The sequence below is a fragment of the Chrysemys picta genome, chromosome 21 (assembly GCF_011386835.1).
Source record: "Chrysemys picta bellii isolate R12L10 chromosome 21, ASM1138683v2, whole genome shotgun sequence".
Lineage (NCBI taxonomy): Eukaryota > Metazoa > Chordata > Testudines > Emydidae > Chrysemys > Chrysemys picta.
Window position 1 is genome coordinate 16,957,319 of NC_088811.1, and position 24,689 is coordinate 16,982,007.

Here is a 24,689-nt window from a genome sequence, read left to right on the forward strand (position 1 = left end):
TGCAAGGGAAACAAAGCCATCAGGTGGGGGAAGATGACCATGGAGCACCCCCCAATGGGGGATGGAGGTGGCACCCCCAGGAACAACTGAGGTTTGTGGTGGAGGAAAACTAGTAACTGTCCAATGTTCCCTCTAATTTTTCCATCCATGTGCGGAATGAATTTTGCTATGTGCACCAATAGGGAGGTGATGCGTGGTGGGGGTGGGGCTGTGGGTGGGGGCTCAGGGCTGGGGCAGAGGGTTGAGGTGCCCCCTCGGGCTCTGGCTGGGGGTTCAGGCTCTGGGGTGGACCCAGGGATGAGGGGTTCAGGATGCAGGAGGGAGCTCAGGGCTGGGGCAGAGGGTTGGGGTGGGGGGGTGAGGCCTCCATCTGGGGGTGAGGGCTCTGAGGTGGGGCCAGGGATGATGGGTTTGGGGTGCAGGCTGTCCTGGGGCTACAGCGGAGAGAGAGGACTCCCCCCAGCCATCTCTCCCCGCAGCAGCACCTGGGCTGGGGGAGAGCGTCTTTCCCCGCCGCAGCCCCAGAGCTGTTTGGAAGAGGCATGTCTCCTTGCCACGCCGCAGCCCCAGGGCTGGGGAAGTTAAATGCGCGGCCCTTGGTGGCCTGCTGCACAGCCATGCACCTTAGAGGGAACTTAGGTGGTGACTATTAAAACGCAAAGCAACAACTGAACTTTGGGAAGATATAAGCAGAGGCAAAAGCCATTTTGTCACCATGACTGAGGGGGACGCGACGGGTGCGACACCCTTCGAGCCAGTCAGAGTTGGTACCCCTAGTCTGGAGGACCAGGGATGCTGAGAACTTGAGGTAGGTGAGGAAACTGCGTAGGCCAAGACTGTAACTTGCTACGTTTTACTCGCCAGGAAGCGTGTTTTGTTTGTAACCTTCCCTATCTCTTTCATTCGCGCTCGTCATCGCTTACGCCTGTGTTCTTTGTTAATAAACTTACTTCTGTTTTATTACAAAACCAGCTCAGAGCTGTTAGTGTGAGTCCTCGGCCAAACTAACAGGCTGGGGTGGGCTCTGTCTGTTTGAAGACAGCAAACTTGAGAACTGTTGTGAGGGTCCAGGCAGAGGACTGGACTCTGTAGGGGAGATGGTTTTGGGGAGACTCGGGACTGGAAGGTTTGTTGGGGTCACTCTGCTAGGAGGACCCAGGCTGGGAGAAGCCCTGGTAAGGTTATAGTGCGGCTGGGGTCAGGGCTTTGACCCAAAGTAGCATAGCACAGAGGCACCAGGGTTACAGGGAGGCTGGTGACACAACCCCTTACTGGTGTGGGCGAACACCCAAAGTGTCACACTACTGCTATCAGCTGATGGAGCTCATACTGTGGTTCAAGTGGGCGAGACTTCTGCTTTGCAATTGAAGGTCTTGAGTTCAAATCCTGCTGATAATCCAGGCTGTGCCCCAATAAGGTGCAAATACACTCAAGACAAGTTAGTAATTAATAAATTAGCTCTTACCAACAATTTACAACATCCAAAATTCAACATGGAAGAATATATGGGAAACAGGAGCCATTTGGAGAAAGCCCTGGCAGCTAGTTGAAATGCCCTGATCCTGACTGCACAGTCATGTACTGTGTTGCCCTAAGCAGTCCTTCTGCAACACCAGTGTAAACTCTTCATGAGATTTTATGACAGCTAAAAATCACTGCCCTGCGAGGGAAGTTAGGGGGAAAGCTGTTTTCTTCTTGGCTCTCAGGATATATAGTTTCAAAATAATACTTTGCATGACCATTGGGCTTCTCAGCCCTGGATCTCAAAGCACCGTATGAAGGAGGGGAAGTATTTTACAGCCAGACACACAGAGAGGAAGTGACTTGGCCGTGATCAAACAGCAGGCCACGTGTAGCGCTGGGAATGAGACCTGGCTCCCTAGTTCGGGCTCCCTAATCAGGGACCATAATACTGGAACGACGTCAGTAGGTTTTGAAACGGATACAGAGGTAGGCACTGTGTGGGAGAGGGGAGACCAGGCTTATGGTTAAAACACCCCGCTCTGAAGCAAGGATTCACTGGAGGTGCTGAGTTTGTGGTGGATATTAAAATGCAAAGTAATAATTGGGCCGTGCAGCTGTGCATTATGTACCACTTTGTATGGGTAGCTGTGATTAACATGCACCTCTAAAGAGCACCTGAGCGCTAATTCCAGTGGCAGGAACAGGTGTGTGAGAGTAATGAAGGCATGGCATGCTAGAAAGAGCTTCTAGCTTAAGGTCTAGGGCTTCTAGCTTAGGGTCTAGGGCTTCCTTGGATGGTGTTCTCTTTATTTACAAAACTTCTTAGATTGCCAGATTCCAGGAGCCCTTGTCCAGAGTTTGTGAGCATCAGCTTGGTCCCATGTTCCCTTGTTTGGCAAAAGTGCTGAGCAGGGGGTTGGGGTTTCACCCCCTCTGCTCAGGGGATCATGTTCCACCACTTGAAGGAGAAGGGTTTCCTGATGACGTTGGTGCCGCAATGGATCTCCCCGGATAGGGTGTGGTAGGTGAAAAAGTCGTTGATGAAGATGCAGACGAGGCCCAGCGGCTCCAGCAGGGAGCGAACGTTCTCTTCCAGGCAGCACCGCCCGTCAACGATCGGCCCAAACGGCTTCGGGATGCCCAGGTGTTTCCCCAAGACGATCATGTTCACCTGCAGCCAGGAGAAAAGGGACAGATGGACAACAGCCAGACATGGTCCCACGAGAGCATCTCCAGTGTTTTTACATGTAACCACCGCTTGTGTCCTACCCTCTTAGCTAGAGCTGGGCTCAATTATTCAACCAAAACTTTTTTTTTTAACTTAAAAATGCAAATTCAGTAACACTGAAATGTTGATGAATTTGTGTTGATTTCATAGAATTGTTCATTAAAAAAGAAATCTTTAATCCCCCCAAAATCAAAACTTTTCATTTTGCTATTTTCCTCATGGAAATGTTTCCATTTTTCATTTTGAAACAACTCTTTGCTTTGAAATTTCCTTTCATTTTATTTTTTTTAAGTTGTTTTTCAAAAATTAAAAATGATCCAAATCAAAATGAAACGTTCTGAGTGGAACAAAACATTTCCTTCAACCCCTCAACCATTGTTTTTTACTCTGTGCTGAAAACGTCAATAATTTTCTTTTTGGTCTGACCCAAAATGGTTTCCCCCCTGACTTTTCTAAATCACCACAGAACTGAAAAATCTGTCATTTGCTCAGCTCTCCTTTCAACGTTCCTGCATTTAGTGGGGAGGTCTCTTTTGCTTTCTGTCTGAGTCCCATTCTCTGAGGGCCTGGGAGCTGAAGGAGTTCAGGAGGTCACCAGACAGAAGGAGAAAGAGCGGGAAATTATGGAAGATAAGGACCGAGTGCTTGGTGGGGGAAGCAAAGTGGGGAATAGGAGTCTGATGGGCAATGCAGAGGATGGAACAGAAATGATAAGCAACTGCATAAGCAGGACGGTCCCCTCACCATGTCTGGGAAGAAGGCGTCCGCTCGAGAACTGTTCAACACGAACAGCTGAGGGATATCAATGATGTCTTGCTCAGTCAGTCCCAGCTCCTCCTTAAGAGTATGTCGATTCCAGTCAATGCAGCTCTGGGGAAAGAAAGGATTGGAGAGGAGGGAGGTGACTATGGGCCAGTTGGGAAGAGTGGCGCGAAAGCGCTGTATTTCTGCTGTTTGTGATTTGCAGCGACAAACGTGCAGGTAACCCCGAAGTCTGTATGCGGAGTTTTATTGGGATACGTTCATGTCCCAGGGCAAATATTCTACCCCTTCTAGATGTTGTCAGGAGTCACTGTACTGTCCATCCCTGTTATCAGCTTGAAGCAAGAGGACACAACATAGCAACTCCATGAGGCACCTGATTGAAAGCCCATTGTGTTCAATGGAAAGATTCCTGTTCAGATCAATGAGCTTTGGCTCAGGACCCCTGAAGCCTCTCATTCTCCCCTGTCCACACCGCCCCCCCCCCACCTGAATGTTGTTGCACATGGCCCCCTGACACCAGATACCATGTTCTCCGCTGCTTTTGTACCATTAGATGCTTTAAACCACTGCTCCATTGCAGCCGGTCTTCCCTGTGCTTTTCTGCTCTCCTTTCTATGCAGCACCTGGTCTGGAGCCGCTGTTACAGCACTGACGGTTGTAACTTGCTAGCCACTAGAAATCTCCCCTTGCTGTGCTATAAAAGATGCCCTCCCTCAGACATGTCGCATATGTAGTCTTTAGGTAGAGGATGTGATGCTGTATGGCCATTTATAATATTATTGATACCAATATTACAAAATTGCCATGATCTTACAAGGTACGCCGTGTACGGTATCGGAGGAAAAGTTATGGTTTTCTAAGTATGATCATCTTGTTTATAGGTATGTATCATCTTTGTATCGTGAGTTATAAATACGGGTGATATAGCTGTATCTCAAACTTGTGCTGTGCTTCGGGGTGACACCCCCAGACAGATTGGCATCAGGACTATCTACCCTGTTGGATGGCCCATCAAGGACAATCAGCTTTACGAGGAGCCCATTGAGAGACGCCAGGGGCTACACCTATGAGTCAGCAGGACATGCAGGGACAAGGACACGGCTGTGGACAGGGACACCAAGACCTTTTCCATGCCCATGTGCTGTGAGTTTGTGTTTGGGACAAAGGATTTTCAAGCCACATGGCAAAGGATATAAAAAGGCAGCTGCATCTTCTCCATTTTATCTTCACTCCTGCTTCTCACCTCTGGAGTAACTTCTCTACAATCTGAAGCTTTGCACAAAGGACTGATAGACCCATCCAAGCTTTGGGTGTGTTCCAGAGGGACTTTACAAGCCAGCCAACTCACCAATGCTGCTATGAACCTGATATACAGACTCTGAAGTCATATTATGTATCTGATAGCTTTGACCATTTAACAACTCTCTTCTCTTTTCCTTTCTTTTATAATAAACGTTTAGTTTTAGATACAAAAGGATTGGCTGGCAGCATGGTATCTTGGATAAGATCCAAACTAGAATTGATCTGGTAATGTGGCTGGCCCTTTGGGGATCAGAAGAACATTTTGTATACTGAGTAGAGTTTTAAATAACTTCTCACTTTACTGCATCTATTTGCTGATTGGGAACCTGAGACTGGAATGCAAGAAAGGGGGCTGTGTGATTTCTTTTTGGTTGGCTTCTTGATAAGCAGTGGGGGGGATCAGGAGCACAGTTTGTGACTGGTTGGTGAGTCTAACTACAGTGTTAACCACCAGTTTTGGGAGCAACCTGCCCTGACTTTGGCATTTTCACTGTGGGCTACCCTAGGCACAGAGGAGGTGGGGAATGTTGAGGTTAATTTGAGAAGATGGACCTAATCGGACCATCTACCTAGAACATCTTCAGGATTTAGCTAGAGATCGACCGGGGGGGGGGTCTTGATCTGCAAGGAGACGACCTCCTTTTGGGGTGTGCCGTGATGATGATGAAGAGCATTACTCAGTATGGGTAGCTGACCCTCTGCACCTGGTGGAATTCATGAACTTCACCCCCTTCTCCCCCCCGGTCAGACCTCAGCCTCTTCATGGATCACATCCAAGGTGACTCTGGGACAAAAGCCCATGAGCTGATCTGCTCAAGCTTTCAATAGGGGGGAGCCATAGGACTTCTAGAAAAACAACAAGGAGTCTGGTGGCACCTTAAAGACTAACAGATTTATTTGGGCATAAGCTTTCGTGAGTAAAAACCTCACTTCTTCGGATGCATGTTTTTGTAGATACAGACTAACACGGCTCCCCCCTGATAGGACTTCTAGGGTGCTGCATTTGGTATTGCTGGGGTCTTTTCAGGCCTTCCCTCTTCCCCACTCCTACCTGCACGTATTCACTGTCACTCCTCAGGGTCTCATCAGCCAGCATCTCGTCTATTGTTATGGTCTGCACGTTCTCCAGCCCTGGGAGGAAAGGAATACAGCAAGTGAGACCCACCGGCCGGCCTCTGTGAGTGCCAAAGGCGTCCTGACTGAGCCACTCACCGGCAAACTGGGCCGCGCTGCCGTGCCCCTCTCTTTGTTTCTCCTTGAACAGCTTGTAGCAGGCATCGGGGCTGGCCAAGAGCAGCCGGAAACCCTTAACGGAGAGAGTCAGTGAGTGTCTGGCCTTGTCTCCATTAGACTTCTCCCTCCGAGATCTCCCATCTCCCTGGTTCAGCCTCACTGGTGACACAATGGTGGGAGAGCTCATGCAGCCGAGGTACTGGTGTTCACCGGCACTTGATGCGTTCCTTCACGCAGACCTGCTCTGAGCATGCTCTCAGCCACCACTGGCTGCCGGAATCCTGTCTACACTAGAGTGCCCCCTGTTGCTATCTCTGGGGGAGCGGAACCAATGGAAGTAGCAGTGGGGAAATTGGGGCCAAAAAAGACCCTCACAAGCAGCTGTTTGGTCTAGTACATCCAGGCAATGGACCAGGGAATCAGCAGATGTGGGTTCTAGCCCCAGCTCTGCTACAGACCTGCCTGTTCCACCCCACCTGCCTTATCTAGATTGCAAATGATTTGGGGCCAGGCTATCTATCACTTTGTGCTGGTACAGCTGGCCCCCAATTACAGCACTACTAGAATCATAGAATATCAGGGTTGGAAGGGAGGTCAGGAGGTCATCTAGTCCAACCCCCTGCTCAAAGCAGGACTAATCCCCAGACAGATTTTTTGCCCCAGATCCCTAAATGGCCCCTTCAAGGATTGAACTCACAACCCTCAGCTTCACAGGCCAATGCTCAAACCACTGAGCTGAAATATACATTACGATTAAAGCCATGTGCATCTGACCCAAACTTCCTAGAACATTCCTTTTCATTTCATATGATTTCTCCCCCTCAAAATGATGAGTGATGGTGGAATTTCAGGGAATTGGAAGCTTTTTCCCCCATGGAAGCATGAGAAAAATGAAAGGCAATTGCGGCTGAAAATCTGCATTTGGAACCAGAAGTGTAACGAGCCTGTTTCTGCTGAGTGGGGTGATCGCAGAATCAGGATGCAGCCATGTGCTTGGAGCTGTACAAGGTCCCAAAGAGAATCAGGTAACAGAGGCAAAGAGACTTTCTGTTAAAAATAGATGTTATTATTATTACATGATGCTGGCCCTTGAGGTAAGTCAGTGTGTCATCTCAGCCAAGTCACTTCCTCTGCCTCGGTTTCCCTAACCTGTAAAATGGCAACGCTATTCCCCATCCTAACAGATGGGTTGCGGAGCTTATTTGATGTTTGCAGAGAGTCGCAGGTGAAAGTCACTAGAGGAATTCAAAGTATGGAACACAGCCAAATGTACATCCATGTGGCTTACAGACTAAGTTGCTGGAAGAGTGTAACTATTATAGACACATATTCTGCGACTTCTCCCCCTCTAAAAGGAGGCAGTACAGTCTAGTAGGTAGGGTACCAAGCTGGGAAGTAGGAGATTCATGTTCTATTCCCAGCTCTGCCACAGACTCACTGTTTGACCTCGGGCAAGTCACTTTCCCCTCCCCTCTGCCTCGATTTCCCCATCAATCAAATGGGAGGAATGCTCCCCAACCTCTGTAAATTGGTTCCAGAGACGCAGATGAAGAATGCTCTCCAAGCGCCAAGCCTGACTGGAAGGGAGGGAAGGGCTGGTTAGAAACGTCACCTGGTGAGTGGTACCTTCCTATCGGGGGCCGGAACAAAGCTCAGGAATTCATCGACGTGACCCACACTCAGCCAGTCCGAGTAGAGCTCCACGGGGGGCTGCACCTTCTGGGCATAGAGAAAGTCCCTGACGGCCTTTGTCATCCTCCTGCCGCCCGACCTGGGAACTCAGATGGAGGGGAGAACATAGGAGTTGGTAGAAGTCCCAGAAGTCCCGACTCCCAATCCTCCCTTGTAACGAGCTTTGTCTTGATAAAAATAGCCAATACTCTGCTATTCTGAAACAATGCCTTTGTTTGACCTTTCCAAATGCCTGAGTTTGTTCTTTTAATGCTATTCCATTGAATGTCCCACGTAAACGCCACGCCGGATTCATGGGGCGGGGGGGAGAGCGGGGGTGTTTATCTCAGTGAACAGACTTCTTTGTAAAGCAGGGTTCTTTATTACACAAAGCACATCTCAGTCCTCTGGTTTTAGCTGAACCACCTCGTACAGGCTGCCCGGAACAGCTGCTGAGTTCCAGTCACCAGCCGTTCGGAGCAGAGCAAACCAGCCTCCACTCGCTCCAGGCGTTTAACCTTTTCTGAGCCGTCCCTCTTTTCCCATTTAAGGCCTGCCTCTCCCTTGCCCTGCTGTCTGTGGGGTCAGTCCCACCAGTGCAAAATGGCTGTAGACATCAGAATGGTAGCAGCTGGTACGCATGCGCTGGGGGAAACGATACTGCACGGGGTGCAAGCCAATGGGGAATCAAGCCCGTAAACGCTATATTTTAATTTTGATTTCTAATAGGTTGACATGCACAGTGGAGTTCGAATGACTTTATTATATGGGGAATTTAGGTCCCACTCTTAACCCACTGAGTAGCACTTATCCATGCCAGCGGTCCCACTCGGATCAGTGCGACTCGGAGCAAGGAAGGGTCGCAGATCAATCAGATTTCCATTGCTCGAACTGGGAAATGGGCCCAAGCTACAGAACTCAGATCCAAATGTCTCCATCGTTTGGCGTTGTCCCGATCGGGGGGGGGGGGAGGCGGTTGGGTTGGGTTAAGCCATTCTAAAGTCACGGAGGTCAGCTCCAACGCCAAGTGTGGGGATATTAAAAACCAGACTTCCACTCTGGTCCTTCCTCTAGCCGAACATCATGGCTGGTGAATTCTTCCGCAGCAAGAAGCAGGATTGTTCTTCCAGACCCTGGTACTGACAATGTCACCAGGATCTAGTGGTACTGCAGAGCTGCCAGCCTGGTGAGAATCTCCCAGCAGATTTGAAGCAGAATGCTTTCTTGGTGGGATAACAGGTGTCTCCTAGGTCGGCGGGCAGGGATCCCACTCTCTGTCCATATAACGAAAGTAAGTGGAATCACTTTTTCCTCCACTTAGGCTTCACTGTCCACCAGCCCGCACTGTAAGTATATTACCTTGCTACACAGGCTGGTAACAGTGGGGGTGGTGAGATGAGCCATGACCTGCTTCCTTGGACAGAACACCTGTAGGTGGTGCTTGGAGATACTGCAGCAAGGGAGGTCTAGGTTGGACATTAGGAAAAAGTTCCTAACGGTCAGGGTGGTTAAACACTGGAATAAATTGCCTAGGGAGGTTGTGGAATCTCCATCTCTGGAGATATTTAAGAGTAGGTTAGATAAATGTCTATCAGGGATGGTCTAGACAGTATTTGGTCCTGCCATGCGGGCAGGGGACTGGACTCGATGACCTCTCGAGGTCCCTTCCAGTCATAGAATCTATGAATCTATGAATACACGTCTCTGAGCAAACGTGACCCCAGGAGCTTGTTAAATAAGAACGCTCCAGGAGACTTCCGATTCCTGTAACTCAGGGCGGTTGGATTAGATAAGGCTCTTCCCCTGCTGCTACCATGTTCTATCAAAGTGCGCTCCAGGGTCACCAAGTCTATTCGCTCTGGGGATGGCTGGCGCCTAAGGTTGTGTGTTCAAACTGCAAGCCACTGAAGTGTGTTCCACTGAAACGAGGGGCAATACTGGTCAACGGGGCAGGATGGCCTGGTGGTTCAGATGCCAGCCTGGGCTGACCAGCCTTTAGCTTCCTGCTCTGCCACAATCATCCCCTGTGACCCTGGGCAAGTCACCTTGGCTCTCCCTGCCTCAGTTCTCCTTCTGTAAAATGGGGCCATAGCATGGCCCCATCTCCCAGCGGCGTTGTGAGGATAAATACATCAAAGACTGTGAGAGGCTCAGATACTGTGGTGGCGGGAGCCATATAAGCATGGTATCTAGCTAGAAACAGCGGGGTGTGATCTTGTTGCCCATCCCCTCCCAAGATAAAGACTTTGCCTTTTAGAGGCAGTTGCGGTGTGTGTAAGTTCCTCTGAACTGTGACAGACAGCAGAGGGAATGTGAACATTCTCGCTGCTGTTTTCGAGGCTCCAGACGCAAGCTAACAGTGTTGGTTGTAGGGGACGGTCGCACCACTGCAGACATTAGTAGTGAGCTATTAACCTACCTGCATCTGCAAATTTCCCCTCCGTCTCCCCACTTGGGAGCTTTCCCCCCGGGGCCTTTATTCCGCTAGCTGCACCTTTAATCCTCTCTCACACCAAGACCTCATGCACCTCCCTCACCTGGGCAAGCTGCTTCCAATGAGGATCCTTCCCAGCGGGTACGTCTTCCCTTGGACAGTCACCGGAGGGCTGACATCCAGATTGCCAAAGGAGTCGAGGCTGGAGACGTGTCCGCGAGGAGGTACTCGGGTCACGTAGCCAAAATCAGGGCCCTTTCGGGGACGAGAACAACACAACGCACCGTCCAGTTAGGCGCGCTGTTCATTGCGGTGATGAGCTGCGGTCAGAGCATGTGCTAAAGGCTTGACCTGCCCGTCTAAAATAATCCTTACCCAGGCCGGGTATGGGGAAGAGCAGAGGAGCCAACCTTCCAGGCAAGGAAATCCCCTCCTCTCCTGACCCTGCCAGGAGGGGGCGCTGTTCCTTTCAACCAATAGTTCCTCACCCCAATAAAACCTAACATTGGAGGGTAAGCATTCAACCTCCTTCGTGAAACCAAATAATACTAGATCTAGATCACACCTGGGCACCTCCCTGAAGTGGCAGAACATGCACCACCCATTCCCAGGTGTTCTTGGCTTTTGTTCCCAGCTGGGGAGAGGTGTAAGGCAACAAGAAGCAATCAGAGAAATAGCTGGGCTGGGCTAGTTTAAGCCCCACTGGTCCAGCATGGCTCTCTGACTCCCTCTGGTGACTAGCCTGAGAAGGGGTTATGAGTACAGCTACGCAGACGATGGATTTTTCAGTTCGCTGGCGATTCCAATTGAAAAAGGGGCTGTTTCGGGTTGAACTGAAAATGAAGATTTTTCAGAATTTTTGGTGAATCGAAAAGTCAAAACATTGTGAGCGGGGTCGAGTGATGCGTTTCCTTTGGCCTGACTCCAATTTTCATTCCATTTGGGGCATTTTAACAAGAAGCCAAGATTCACAAAATACAGAGGAGCAACTTGTCTCCGTATAACTCTCAGCCCAGGACCTGAGCAACCTAGGTTTAGTGCCCTGCTGAAAAGAAAGGATTTGAACTCAGATCTCTCATATTGCTAAACAGCAGCCTACCTGCTGAGCCATAGGGACAGTTTTCTTTCTTTCTCATTCCCCCCCTACTTTTCCACTCTGTAATTAAATGTGTCATCAGAACAGGGCTCTAAACTTGCATCTCTCTCACCCTCTGGATGTGCCCCACACACCAGGCTGTAGAGTTGCTCTCACGCTTTCATTGCCCCATGACTGACAGCAAATAATTGATACACACACACACAGACACACACACACAAAATTCATCACACACTTCTCCCCTGCTCCAATCTGAACTAACACTTGCACTAGCTTGATGTACCTAGCTGTTGGAGATCAGTTTTATAGTCCCTTGACTCCACCCCCTTTTTAGTTTCATCCAATCATCCCTCTCCAATGGAACTTCCCCCACTCCGGGACCCCCTCCCCCACCTTTTTTTTAAAAAGTGTTTTTGTTTTAGCCATCAAAGCAAGTGGCCCCCTTAGCGTCCCCAGGCGAGGACGGAATATGGAGCCCCCAGCACCAACCACCCATGAACCCTCGAAGACAAGAGCCAAGAATATGAGGCCAAGCGACTGTGGGGCAGGTTCAGCTGTGGTGCTGTTCCTGGCACAGGTGGTGCTGTGTGGGAGGGTATAAAGATCCGTAGTCACAAGCCCCCTTCCTCCCATCACAGGACGTAGAAAGTTAGTACAGTCTCCGCTCACAAAATGCGCCTGAGTCTGGAGGCATCACAGACAAACGCGCACAAACACCCCGCTCAGGTAAGAGTGGCCAGACCTCTGCTTTGTGTAACATAACTGCGAAAGGAAAGAGCAAAGCAACTCTGCACCTGGAGTCTGCTTCTAACTTTGCGCAGGGCTTGGTCTTGTGTTCAGTGAAGTGTTGTTTGGATTAATCCTTGAACAGCCGGGCTCTCTAGCCCTTTCTGCAGGATGGCTCTGTTGCAGTAAGTGAGAGATTTCTTTTCCAGCGAGACGTCTCTGCAGAAAGGCTTGGGGGGGGGTGGGACATAGTGGTTGATGGTTGGCATTGCTTAGAACCAGCCTGTGACGAAGTGGGACTGTTCTTAATGTTTCCTCTGAATACTGTGTGGGTGCCTCAGTTTCCCCTATGCATTTCTTAAGTCTCCAGTGTGCATAAATGGCTGACACTCTGTCTCCTGGCAACAAATGGCTGGGGACCTTCCCCCCTGCAAGGGGATAGCTAAAGGTGAACAAAGAGATCAGGTGACCTCCTGGCCCGGGAAAGAGACAAAGGCCAGAGGAGGGGGGGTTGGAGGGGGGGTTGGAGGGGGTTTCAGTTTGGAGCTCGCTGGAGACAGGAAGTGAGGGCAGACGGGGTTGTCTCCCTCGCTGGGCCCCAGAATGGACCAGGCTGAGGGGTCCCGTTCGCTGTACCTACAAGCTCTGTTTTAGACCGTGTTCCTGTCATCTAATAAACTTCTGTTTTACTGGCTGGCTAAGAGTCAGGTCTGACTGTAAAGTGGGGGTGCAGGACCCTCTGGCTTCCCCAGGACCCTGCCTGGGCGGACTCGCTGTGGGAAGCACACGGAGGGGCATATGCTGAATGCTCCAAGGTCAGACCCAGGAAGGTGAAGCCGTGTAAGCTTCTTGCCCTGAAGACAGTCTGCTCCAAGGGAGAGAAGGCTCCCCAAAGTCCTAACTGGCTTTGTGGGGAGCAGTTCCAGAGCATCGCCCAGGGACTCCGTGACACAGCCTCCCAGGGCAAACTCTCCTGCTGAAGCTATAGGTTCAGGCCTTGCAGGGAGAGAAGCCAGATGTAAAACACGAGTGATTCCGTCCTCTGGCATCAAACTGGGACATCGAAGGCTAACCTGGGAGTGATCCCGCTGAAGTGAGTGGGGTTGTGGCCCTGTACAATGGAGGTAAGCCAAAGGAGACTGCTGCCCTGTGTTTGATTGTCTGACCCATCTATTGCAAGCAGTAGAGTTTTTCTGAGGGTTAGCGCAGTGGGCCTTTAATGGATGCTAGTTGCTTCTCGGCCGTGTGCTGTAATTAATGTGTGCTGAATGGTGCTTCTGCATTTAGAACTTCTAATCTGCACATGGACACCCGATAAGTAAACTCACCAAAGTCAGAAGGAACCCTCCAAGCAGACCCCAAATGAGCAACATCCCCTCTCCAGGGCGGTGAGTTCCAGGAGACTGGATGACACCGAGCGGCCAAACCCCACCCTGCCCCCAGGATCAGGAACCCCCTGGAGAGAGTCTGTTCTCGGCCACTTCAAAAAATAGTTACAAACCAGAATCCTTTGAAAAGCAAAATCCTTCAGGCCTCGGTCCCGGGGGGAATCGAAGACCACGGGGAACGTCTTGTGGGGAGCCTCCACGTAGCCAAACTCTATCTCGTCCTGTTGTGGGGAGAAAGCGGGGAGGGGGTCTCTTACAGCAGCAGCGCTATCAGTCGCTGACTAGTGGGAACATGTGGCATGGGCTGAGCGTGTGTGGGGGGTGTTCGAGTGACGGCTGCCCTGGTGCTGGACACGCCGGGGATTGAACTGCCGGTTGCACACATAGCTGGGGGTGGCAACAACTCCAGGGGGGCCTATAATACCCACTCACCAGTGGCTTACACTTGTATATGCCAAACCTTGTTCTCTCCTCCTTCAATCCCATCCTTGATACATGCTATTCCTGCAGGGTTTATGAACCCTCGTCCTTCCCCTTCAGGCTGTGTTAATTAAGCGGAGGATCACAAATATGAAATAGACCGCACATGACAAGAGAGCGTGGTTTTCCTTTCTCCCCCAGTGCCTGGAAAATGATGCCTGGGGTAATGCCGGCTGAGAGAATCATTGCTGACAGCGAAGGGGTGGCTGGCAGGGTCCAGCTACCTATCTGGCGTCATTTGTATAGTCCTGATTGACGTAGTATCCAACCGCTGATCAAAACGCCACCTACCGATGAATGTCGCCAGTTTTTATTTATTTGATTCTGGCCCCAGATAAGGCTCCTAATCCCTGTTGGCTTGGTTTGGGTTTTGAGGAAGCAGTGGTGATACGCTACTCTGAGTGGCAGTGTGATCTAGTGGCCAGAGCACTGGCTTGGGGACTTAGAAGACCTGGTTTATCCCTGGCCTGTTGGGTGAGCTTGGGCTTTGCCGCCCTGTGCCTCAGTTTCCCCATCTGTAAAATGGAGATCGTGATAAAGCACTTTGGGATCTACTGATGAAAAGTGCTAGATAAGAGTCATGTATTATTACCTGGATCCAGCGGTCGTGCTGGTTTTCAACCTCAGGGCAGATGGTCAGCTTGCAGTTGGCTTTCCTCACCAGGGCTCTCATAGCCTCCAAAAAGTCCGCATTAGAGTTGGAGTCTCTCTCCATGCTGGAAGGAAAATGAGTAAAGAGAGGAACCTACATGGAGCAGAGGGGTCAATGCGTTACGGGGAATGGGTCACAGGGACCCAGCCAGAATCCAAACTGTGCCCTGCGCTCCCCATTCACAGGCTGCTCCGTTTGTTAAATGTTGTGAGTTTAGCTCCTGTGGAAGGAGGAACTTTGCAAAACGGCGGCATGACAAATGGGGGGGCCTTGATCCTCATCCTATTTCAATGGATGCCAGTGGCAGCAGGTCCAGGTTCTTCAACATTTGGACTGGGGAGAACAGGAGAGCGAGCCTGCAACACGTCTTCCCCTGTAGACTGGGCTAGATTGTCCGGGCGTGGGTAGGGGGGTGGAGGACAATAATCAAGGAGAATCTTTGGCTGCATAGTATGCACACCTGTGCTACTTGAACTAAAGGAGGAAGTCTGTTAGTTGGCAGCAGTAGAAGGTTGTTCTCCTGTATACGGGCCATTATACCGGGATGCGTAACGCACTGTTTGAGTGTGATACACATGTTCCCTCTGTGCTCCTCTGAGCTGCGGACTCCACCCCACCCCAATATGGACTGGTGACTGAAATGATCAGTCGTATCGCTCTCACCTGCAGACAAAAACCTCCAAAGGCTGCAGGGTGTTGGGCGTCATTATCCACGGGGCCACCCGGAAGACCACGGTGTCTGTGAAAACGGGGGTGTCTGGTGCGTTCTATAGGCAACAAGAGATGAAAATCACTGAGCCCCGAGCAAAAGCAAAACCCGGTCTTTGAAGGCTCCGAAATGAAGGACTCAGAAGCCAGCTGTGCACTACTCTCCACTAGGGGGCACCGCAGCAGTGACCGAACTTACGGGAACCGAACGGCAGAGCAAGTTGAGCAGAAGACGGAGAGCTCCTGGCAAGAAACGCCCTTAAATTGCAAGTGTAACTGAGCTCCTCTCTAGCCCTGGCAATGTCGAACCACGAATGTGGGTAGGGGCAGGGCCTTAACTGCCGCGTGGGTAGCCAGGAACCCTCCAGCGCATCTAAGGCTGCGGTTTAATCACGGGTATTTTTAGCAAAAGTCATGGACCGGTCACGGGCAAGAAACAAAGAAATCACAGCCGGTGACCTGTCCATGACGTATACCATAAATGCCCCTGATTGAATCTTGGGGGGGGGGCGTGGCACCAGCTGCAGGGAGGGAGCCCCACTGCTGCTCCAGCCTCCAGGAGGGGAAAGCCCTGGGGGCCTCACTGCCACTCCGGCCACCATCGAGCAGGGAAGACCCTGGGGGGGGGGGGGCAGCCGCTGCTCCAGCTGCCCCGGGATTGGTGCCGGGAGCCACCGAGCTGCGGTCGCTCCCGTGACTAATACGACCTCCGTGACGTCCTGCGACCTCCGTGACAAACACGGATCCCTAATCACATCACAAGCTGGCAACAAGCACAATCAAACATTGTAGTGTTTACGGCCCTTTAAAATGATGGTCATTCAGACTCGGGGTTCAGCCAGCAGCCCCCTCCTTTCAGCCAGAACAGAGCTCGAGGGGAGAGCCATGGAAAACACCAAACTGTCCAGGGGAAAGTTATTGATGGGGGTTAGAGCAGGTTCTCCTCACGGAGATCCCGGTGGGTGCCAGATATGGGTGGAGGCGGTAGATGGGTGTTACAGGCCAGACCACCTCATAGGGCATCTGGGAGAGGCTGGTTTAATTGACCTTATTCTGTTTTATGCTTCCTGATGTGCTCAAAAAGTGCTCCCGAGGGAAGGTTCCTCTCTGAGCAATTGACCAGAAGCTCAGGTTCTGGGAACCCCTGTTCAACACAATGAAAGTCCTGGCCAGAGTTGGGAGGCTGGAAATTCAGGGTTGTTTCTAATTTGTCTGAGCCTTTTGGTCTTTCCGAAACCCTCCTCCTGGGGAAGGGGACTACGTTGGCCTGGCCAGTGTCCTTGATCCTTGCCTTCCTACGTGATCATCCTTCCACTGGCTGAAAGGCACTGCAGCTAGAAGCGTCTCTCTCTACTGCCCAGAGTCCAAGAGTGTATCGTACCTTATCGGAGACCTCTAGCAGGGTGACGCTGAAGGAAACCAGCCCTGAGAAGTCAGCGTCCGGGAAGGCCAATCCCTCGACGTAGAAGGTGTCCTCTTCTTCTCCGCTGGGACGATCCACTATGTAGGAGCGTTTATGCGACCCCAGCACATGCTTGTACTGGGCGAGTGAGCCACTGCCTAGGGACAGGAAGGAATACACATCACAGTGTGAACGGGACACTTCCCGGGGTGGATGGGGCAGCCAGGGGAAGATGGGAAGAAGGTGGTGTATACGAAAGGAGAGCGTCTCCTGCATTATCCAATGGATACGGTTAATATTCCTTTGGACGCCCTGGAGCCAAAATTTTCAAATGTGAGTTGTCTAAAGTTGGCCTCCTAAATCCATGGCCTCATTTTGGATGGGAGCTGCAGGGACTCGGCACTCAGCCATGGATTTAGGTGTTGAAATAAGAATCTGTTTGCCCAGCGAGGTGCCCAGCTTTGATCTAAGTGTCGTGCCCAAGTTCATAGAATCATAGAAGATCAGGGTTGGACGGGACCTCAGAAGGTATCTAGTCCAACCCCCTGCTCAAAGCAGGACCAATTCCCAACTAAATCATCCCAGCCAGGGCTTTGTCAAGCCTGACCTTAAAAACCTCTAAGGAAGGAGATTCCACCACCTCCCTAGGGAACCCATTCCAGTGCTTCATCACCCTCCTAGTGAAAATGTTTTCCCTAATATCCAAGTTCACACAATGAGTCAGTGGTAGTGCCAGGATTAGAACATGGGCCATCCTGGATACCAGCCATCTATTTGTTCCCCTGGGTCACACTGCCCTCTGAAGTTTGTCCTTCAAAAACTGACTTGCATCATGATTTGGTGGGGTGGGCGGGCTGGCAATCGTGTAGCAGAGCAATGCTCTCCACTCGTATGTATTTGGGCTCTGTAGGCAGTCAGGCCTGCCCCAGGCGAGCTTAGAAATGCCTAATGGAACGTCAAACGCAGTTAGTCGTCAGAGACGAGCCGGTGTGAGAAGCAGACCTTGCCCTCTGAAATTTCAGCAGGCTGCTTCAAACAAAGTATTATTCTTTTTTTTTAATAACCCAAACTGTCGTGTAACTCAATCTTCTAAAAGGGCTAACGCAAGAGAATGCAGAGATGCTCAGAGGACAGGAAATACCTTTGAAATCGGAGGACATCAAATTGTACAGGAAAAATGAGTCGAAGGAACAGGAAATGACACGAAACGCCTAAATTATCAAGAAAAATTACAAAGCCAGAGAAACCAGATGTAGAATGATATTGGCTGTTGAGAGCTGTAGAGTCATGCGCCGAATGTATCGTCAGATCACTGGACTTCAAGAGACTGCCATGGAGGAAGGATGGTCTTGGAGTTAAGGCTCCGGAGAGATGGATTCTGTTTCTGGCTCGGCCACAGGGTACGTTTACACTAGGAGGTAGGGGTGTGATTCCCAGTTCATGTAGAAATATTTGTGCTAACTCTCATCTGAGCTAGCACGCTAAAAGACAGTAGTGTAGCCACGGCGGCTGGGGGGAGCTGCCTCATGTATGTTCCTACGGGTTTGTACTTAGGCGAGTAGCCCATGCTTCTGCAACTACAATGCTCTACTCACAGACTCCTTGTCCCTGAGTGAGGCAGTGGGGCCAGATTTAAACTCCTTGCTCACACTGCCGATCAGTTATTCACTAAGGAGGGGGACTGTTGGCAGCGTAAAGTTTGGTCCTTAATTTCTAAGCACCTCCATTGGGGTTGGTACATTCCTGCTTTGTGTGGTATTGGAGACAGATGGAGGAACAATGTCTTAGTTCTGGTCTACACTGGGGGGGGCGGGGTCGACCTAAGACACGCAACTTCAGCTACGAGAATAGCGACGTATCTTAGGTCGACTTAACTTAGGTCCTCACTGCCACCACTCCCCTGTCAACTCCGCTTCCGCCTCTCGCCGCGGTGGAGTACAGGAGTCAACGGCGGAGCGATCGGGGATCGATTTATTGTGTCTACACTAGACGCGATAAATTGATCCCTGATAGATCGATCACTACCCGCCGATCTGGTGGGTAGTGTAGACGTACCCTTAGAAGTAGAACTGGGGAACGTTTTGGGGGGAAAACTTTTTTCCAGCAAAAAATCCAGATTGGGCGACACCGAAGCATGTTGCCGATTTGTGTCAATTTTCACTGAATTGTTTCGGTCAAAAAAAAATCCACAGTTCTGGATTTTGATCTTTTCAAAATGAAACTTTTCAGTTTTCTGATTAAAAATGACTTTTCCGGTTTGAAATGTCCTTTAATTTTATTTCCAAGTTTTTCCAAAAGTTAGAAAATGTTCAAAAATGAAAGACACATTTTATTTGGGGTTGAATGAAACATTTCATTTGACCCAAAACATTTTATTTATGTTTGGAAATTTTCAGCAAATCAAAACATCTGTTTTTTGTCTAGTACTGCTTAGCCATCCGAGCCCTGTTGACTTTCATGGATCTAGTTCAGGGGTCGGCAACCTTTCAGAAGTGGTGTGCCGAGTCTTCATTTATTCACTCTGATTTAAGGTTTTGCGTGCCAGTAATACATTTGAACGTTTTTAGAAGGTCTCTTTCTATAAGTCTATAATATAGAACTAAACTATTGTTGTCTGTAAAGTAAATAAGGTTTTTAAAATGTTTAAGAACCTTCATTTAAAATTAAATTAAAATGCAGAGCCCCCCAGACCAGTGACCAGGACCCAGGCAGTGTGAGTGCCACTAAAAATCAGCTCGCGTGCCGCCTTCGGCACGCGTGCCATAGGTTGCCTACCCCTGATCTAGTTCATTTAGGCACTCAAGCGAATTCCACCTAAACTCATTAATATATGTGAGTGGCTCAGCTATTCTGGTGATGGGGCCACCCAAGCCCCTAGATAGGAAGGCTAAATACTCACCACTGGCATGGAAAACTCTCACTTTATCCACATCGGACACAGAAACATGAAGAACCAACTTGTAGTCAGCAAAGATGGCACTGGGGCCTTGGCTCCTCAGAATCATAAGTGACATGTCTTCAAGATCTTGGAAAGAGAAGAGATAGGCATTAGCCACTATTATTATTTGTATTATCATAATGCCTAGAAGGCCCAGTCATGGACCATTGTGCTAGGAGCTGTACAAACACAGAACAAAGAGACAAAGCTGCCTGTCCCCCAAAGAGCTCATAGTCTAAGTATGAGACAAGAGACCACTAAGACGGGGGAATACAAGGAAACAATGAAACAACACTGGTCATCGTGACAGGCCGTGGTCTCAGAACAGCAGCAGCCCACCCGTTGTCCAGTTTTCTGTAGGCTTTCTGGCAGAGGGGAGTTTTAAGGAAGGTTTGAGGCAGGAGAATGAGTTAGTTTTGCAGATGTCTATGAGGAGCTTCTCTCAAGCGTGAGGGGCAGCCTGGGAGAAAGCATGAAGGTGCCGGTTTGAAAATTTTGCAAGTGGGCAAAGGAGGCTGCCATCATGGGCGGATTGGAGGTGGGAGTCAACCTTTTGATATTGAATGAGAGATGACTGCGGGGGGAGTGGGAGGAATATGTTGTGAAAGGCCTTGAAAGTGAAGACAAGTAGCTTATTACAGTGACCTGTGGAGGTTTTCAATCTCAAGCCTTGAAACTTTGACTTTCCCAATTAATCGCACTGTTAAACAATCACAGAATACTATTTATATAAATATTTTGGGGTGGTTTCCACATTTTCAAATATACTGATTTCAATTACAACATGGAATACAACGTGTAGAGCGCTCACTTTCTATTTATTTTTTATTATACAGTAAAAGATATTTTATCCGGCACTTCACCAACTGGAAAGTTCTATAAACCAGCATTTCAGATCTTCGTTGAAAGTCCGGTTGGCGCAGGACTGGCAGGGGGTTAGGGCATAGGCATAGGCGGCGACTCCATGGGTGCCTCTGGGGCTGGAGCACCCTGGGGGAAAATTAGTGGGTGCTCTGCACCTACCGGAAGCTCCCCTACCCCCCCCCCGAGTGAGCCGCGTCCCTGCTTCCCTGCCTACCTCCCACAGTGCTTCCTGCCGCCAAACAGCTGTTTGGCGGGGCTTAAGACTTTCCAGGGCGCACTCAGGGAAGGAGGCGGAGAAGAGGCGGGGCAGGGGCGGGGACTTGGGGGGAGGGGTGGAATGGCGCAGGGCGAGGGTGGGGGTGGGGTCAAGCACCCACCAGGAACAGTGGAAGTTGGTGCCTATGGGCATGGGAGGGGGTGTGGGGCGCGGGCTCTGGGAGGGAGTTTGGGTGCAGGAGGGGGCTTGGGGCAGCGGGTTGGTGCACGGGAGGGGGTGTGGGGTGCCGGATTCAGGGGATGTTCACTTCAGGCAGCTCCCCGCAAGCGGCAACCTCTCTCAGCTGCTCTTAGGCGGAGGTGCAGCAGGCAGCTCTGCACACTGCCCCCATCCCACCCCGAGTGCTAACTCCATGGCTCCCATTGGCTGGGAACCACAGCCAATGGGAGCTGCAGGGGCGGTGCCTGTGGGCAAAGGCAGTGTGCAGAGCCGCCTGCCGCGCCTCTGCCTAGGAGCAGCAGGGGCGGGTCACTGCTTGCATGGGTCAAAGGTTGAAAATTGGAGCCTCTTTTGAAGCCATGAGGTTAAGATATTAGACTCCCACTTCTGTTTGTCTACTCCGTTTGTTTTCCCAGCCAGGATAGCATCTAAGGGCTTGTCTACATGGGGGGAAAGTCCCCCCTAATTAGTGCAGAATAGCCAAATACCGGTTCCAGACGAGTTTCCTGTTTGGACACGCCGATTCCACACTATAAGTGCCTTTGTGCAGATTAGGTCAGTACACTTCCAAAGTGGATTAAGCCACACTGCATAAAAGGCACTGTTCGTGAGGAAAAGGAGCACCTACATGGGGAGTTAGTGCCGAATACCTACTGCACTTAAATTCATACCCGCGCTAGCTGTTTTTCACTCACTTCCCTGTGTAGATGAGCCCTAAGGGGGGAAGGGGAGCTGTGCAGAGAAAGGGGGACACCCCCCCAACAAACGACAAGTAGCCATGGTTGGAGACATGAGTCAAGGGACTGTCCGATCCCATCGCCGGGTGTTACACACTGAAACTCACTTCACCTGCGCTGGAATCGTAGTGGTAGCACGAGACAGAGTTGGCCCATGAAATATCAGTCTAGTTCTGGCCTGGCCTGGCTCATGTTCAGACTTCCCCCCGCACCCGTCTAACGCTTGGCCCAGAGCAGAGGTCTGTTCCCAGTGAGTACCTGCATAGGACTGCACATACGGGTAAGCACTGTCCATATCCTTGGCACCCGGGCTGTCCCTGTCGCAGTTCACTAGCAGCACGGCTCCCTGCCCGTCAGGGCCCCACGTCCATTGCGTCTGTAGAGGAAACACAAAAGGATCTGGAACAAAAACTGACCAGGCCGGTGAGCCTGAATTCCCTCTTCCTCCTCACCCGGAATCTACCCTTCCTCTCCTCCTTCCTAAGAGCCCTGGCAATGCTCAGGGCGAGTGGCCACGCCTGTGCGTGCGGTCAGGCGTGTACCGCGGATGTGCTGGGTCAGCACATCCGGAGAGCAGCCTTCAGCGACGGGGCCGTCTCCGACGCGTGGGGAAGGTGATTGCAGCACGAGGAGACGTTCCTGAGAGCAAAGCTAGCTCAAGAAACAATAGCCGTGAAGTGCAGCAGCATGGCTGGCTGCATGGACTAGCCCTGTCTGGCCAGGACTCTCGGTGGCCACTCACGTATGGGGGTCCTGGGTGGGCGGGGCTAGCAATCAAACCTCCCAATTGCAGTGCAGACATACTCTAAGGGTGCCCCTGGCTGGCAAAAACCCAGAGCCATGTCTACACTAGGAAAATAGATGTTAACATGTTAACAAACGAATGTGCTAAAACCCTAATGTAGACAAGGGAGTTAGTTGTAGTTTTAACACATGATCTCAGCCCCGTATTAAACTCATATGAAAACTACAACTGCCGGGCCTACACTAGCATTTTAACCCAAATTAGGCCATGTCTACACTAGAGAGCTTACAGTGGCACAGCTGTACCGATGCGGCTGCGCCGCTGTAAGATCTCCCACGGAGCCGCTCTGTGCCGATGGGACAGACTCTCCTGTCAACATAATCAAACCACCCCCGCCGAGTGGCAGTAGCTATGTCGGCGGGAGAGCATCTCCCACCAACATAGTGCTGTCCACACCGGCGCTTCTGTCGGTGAAACTATGTCGCTCACGGGGGGGGGGGAGGGCATTCACACCCCTGAGCAACATAAGTTGTACCAACAAAAGTGCTAGTGTAGACATAACCTTAGTTAACCCATGGTTGTTGTTTTTTCTAGTGTAGACATGGTTTGAAGGAAAGCGGAGGCTACTTGCCCTCCCCGGGGAGAGTCCCTACAGGAGAGCAGCCGGGATGAATCTATCCCCGTATTGTTCCATGAACAAACATTCACTGGGAACTTGGGTATCCGACTCTTTAACCTAGGCATGGAGCAAGCTGGCACCCGCAGCAAATACACCGATCCAGGGGTAGTTTCTTTCTTTTTGCACAACCCTGTTGACGGATGGAGTCCCTAGCAAATCTCAAGCCCGATGGAAAAGGATAGGGAGCCAAATTATTTTCTCTAACGCTACTTCTGCTCTCCTGACCCCTGACTCTGCACTGGAGTAGCAGGGAGGAGAATTTTGCACAGGGCCAATGCCATGGTTTCATAGTGGTAGGGCATGGAAAAATAATACTGGGACTAGGTTGGCTTCTTCAGAGATCCAGAAAACAGCCTGTCTCCACACACAGCCTTTGTCACTGTCAGCTTCTGGTTGCAGGTGCCCGTTGGGAACGGGAATGGAAGTGGATCCACCCAGAGTGTTTCCATGCCGAATGCTTTACCTTGCTCCTTGCTTACAACTATGAAATAGTTACCTTGTTGGTTCCATTGCTCTTCACCATCCCGCTGCGGTCCGTGTCGGCATCCAGAGAGACATCTGAAATCACAAAGGCAGATGGAAGCCCCAGTCCCAGATGGCAGGAGAATGAGCACACTCAAAGCATTGATTTCTTGGGTGCTTCCTTAATGCATATCTGGACAGCACCAACTCCCCCACCCTCGACACACACAACAGGACAGGGCTGTGTGAACAGGACTCTCCGGGTCTCCATTCAGAATCTGTATCTTCCAGCCTTTTCCTGCCACTTCCTATGATTTCCATCTGTCTACTCCCATCTTTTGGTCTCTTGAGCAGGAAAGCACGGGTGGAAAGAATTTCATGGATGCAATGATTCTTTGACCCGTTTCTTTGATATCTGCCTTTTGTTGTTGAATGAAGATTAAGTACAGTGAAAGCAGGAAGAAATGTTTCCAGAATATGGGCATGTAAACACCAAAATATTTGCCTGCAGTGATGAAATATTTTAAAGGGGCCCTTCAGCGAATGCTCCTTCCCTCCCACCCCAGATTTCTGACCATATGCTCCTTACTGGACCCCTAATCAATAATAGACATTAGGTCTAACCAAATGGTGGTTCTCTGTCTGGTAGTCCACTGAGCTGATCAAAAAAAGATAGTGGGAGAAACAAAGTGAGCATCATTCAGAGGGCATGGGAATGGAGGAGGAGGTGGCTACTTCTTGGTCCTGCTTGCAGGCTCAGAGGATCTGCAGGGAAGCCTGCAATCTGGTCTTTCAGCAGTCAGTCTGCAGAGAGCCACCCTAAAGTAAGATGGGATGAGTTGTGCCTCGCTGTTTTAGGGAGCAGCCTGCTTTGTCTAACTCTGGTTTTGGGTTCTTGTGTGTTAGGGTTCCGAATGCTAAGATATAAAGTAGTGTTACAGTGCAGCCTTCCAGAAAGAGAGTGCTGTGTTTTTTATCTAACATCTCTGTGTGTGTGTGCTGTGAACATTACATGGAGAAGCTGAATCACTTTATGTGCTCTGGTGGAATTGGAGACTAAGGGAGTGCCCATACATGCCCAGAGTTTGAGCCCAGGACAAACATTTGGTTGAGAAGCCAGTGTCCATCACCCTAACTTCAGAGGGCCATAGCAGGTGGGAAAATGTCAGCTTCCTAGGGTGGGATTTTCAAATGTACAGTAGAATCTCAGAGTTACAAACGCTTCGGGAATGGAGGTTGTTCATAACTCTGAAATGTTTGTAACTCTGAACAAAACATT

The 24,689-nt window shown here is 50.4% G+C and overlaps 2 protein-coding genes across 2 annotated transcripts in view; one reads left to right on the forward strand and one right to left on the reverse strand.

Moving 5' to 3' along the window:
* Window positions 1–1,434: 1,434 nt before the first annotated feature.
* LOC101953764 (protein-arginine deiminase type-1) overlaps window positions 1,435–24,689 on the reverse strand; it is a 35,395-nt gene continuing 12,140 nt past the window's right edge. The window contains exons 4-16 of the mRNA XM_065575094.1: window positions 23,445–23,506; window positions 21,783–21,900; window positions 19,449–19,574; window positions 16,529–16,707; window positions 15,103–15,206; window positions 14,380–14,503; window positions 13,421–13,528; window positions 10,201–10,352; window positions 7,619–7,763; window positions 5,972–6,065; window positions 5,811–5,890; window positions 3,437–3,562; window positions 1,435–2,635 (exon numbers count right to left, since the gene is read on the reverse strand). Coding sequence (XP_065431166.1) covers window positions 2,402–2,635; window positions 3,437–3,562; window positions 5,811–5,890; window positions 5,972–6,065; window positions 7,619–7,763; window positions 10,201–10,352; window positions 13,421–13,528; window positions 14,380–14,503; window positions 15,103–15,206; window positions 16,529–16,707; window positions 19,449–19,574; window positions 21,783–21,900; window positions 23,445–23,506 — 1,652 coding nt within the window. The 3' untranslated portion in view covers window positions 1,435–2,401. The remainder of the gene's footprint in view (window positions 2,636–3,436; window positions 3,563–5,810; window positions 5,891–5,971; window positions 6,066–7,618; window positions 7,764–10,200; window positions 10,353–13,420; window positions 13,529–14,379; window positions 14,504–15,102; window positions 15,207–16,528; window positions 16,708–19,448; window positions 19,575–21,782; window positions 21,901–23,444; window positions 23,507–24,689) is intronic.
* The window catches only part of LOC101939677 (protein-arginine deiminase type-2), a 143,808-nt gene continuing 131,815 nt past the window's right edge, over window positions 12,697–24,689 (forward strand). The window contains exon 1 of the mRNA XM_065575093.1: window positions 12,697–13,043. The gene's annotated coding sequence lies outside the window, so the exon portion shown is untranslated. The remainder of the gene's footprint in view (window positions 13,044–24,689) is intronic.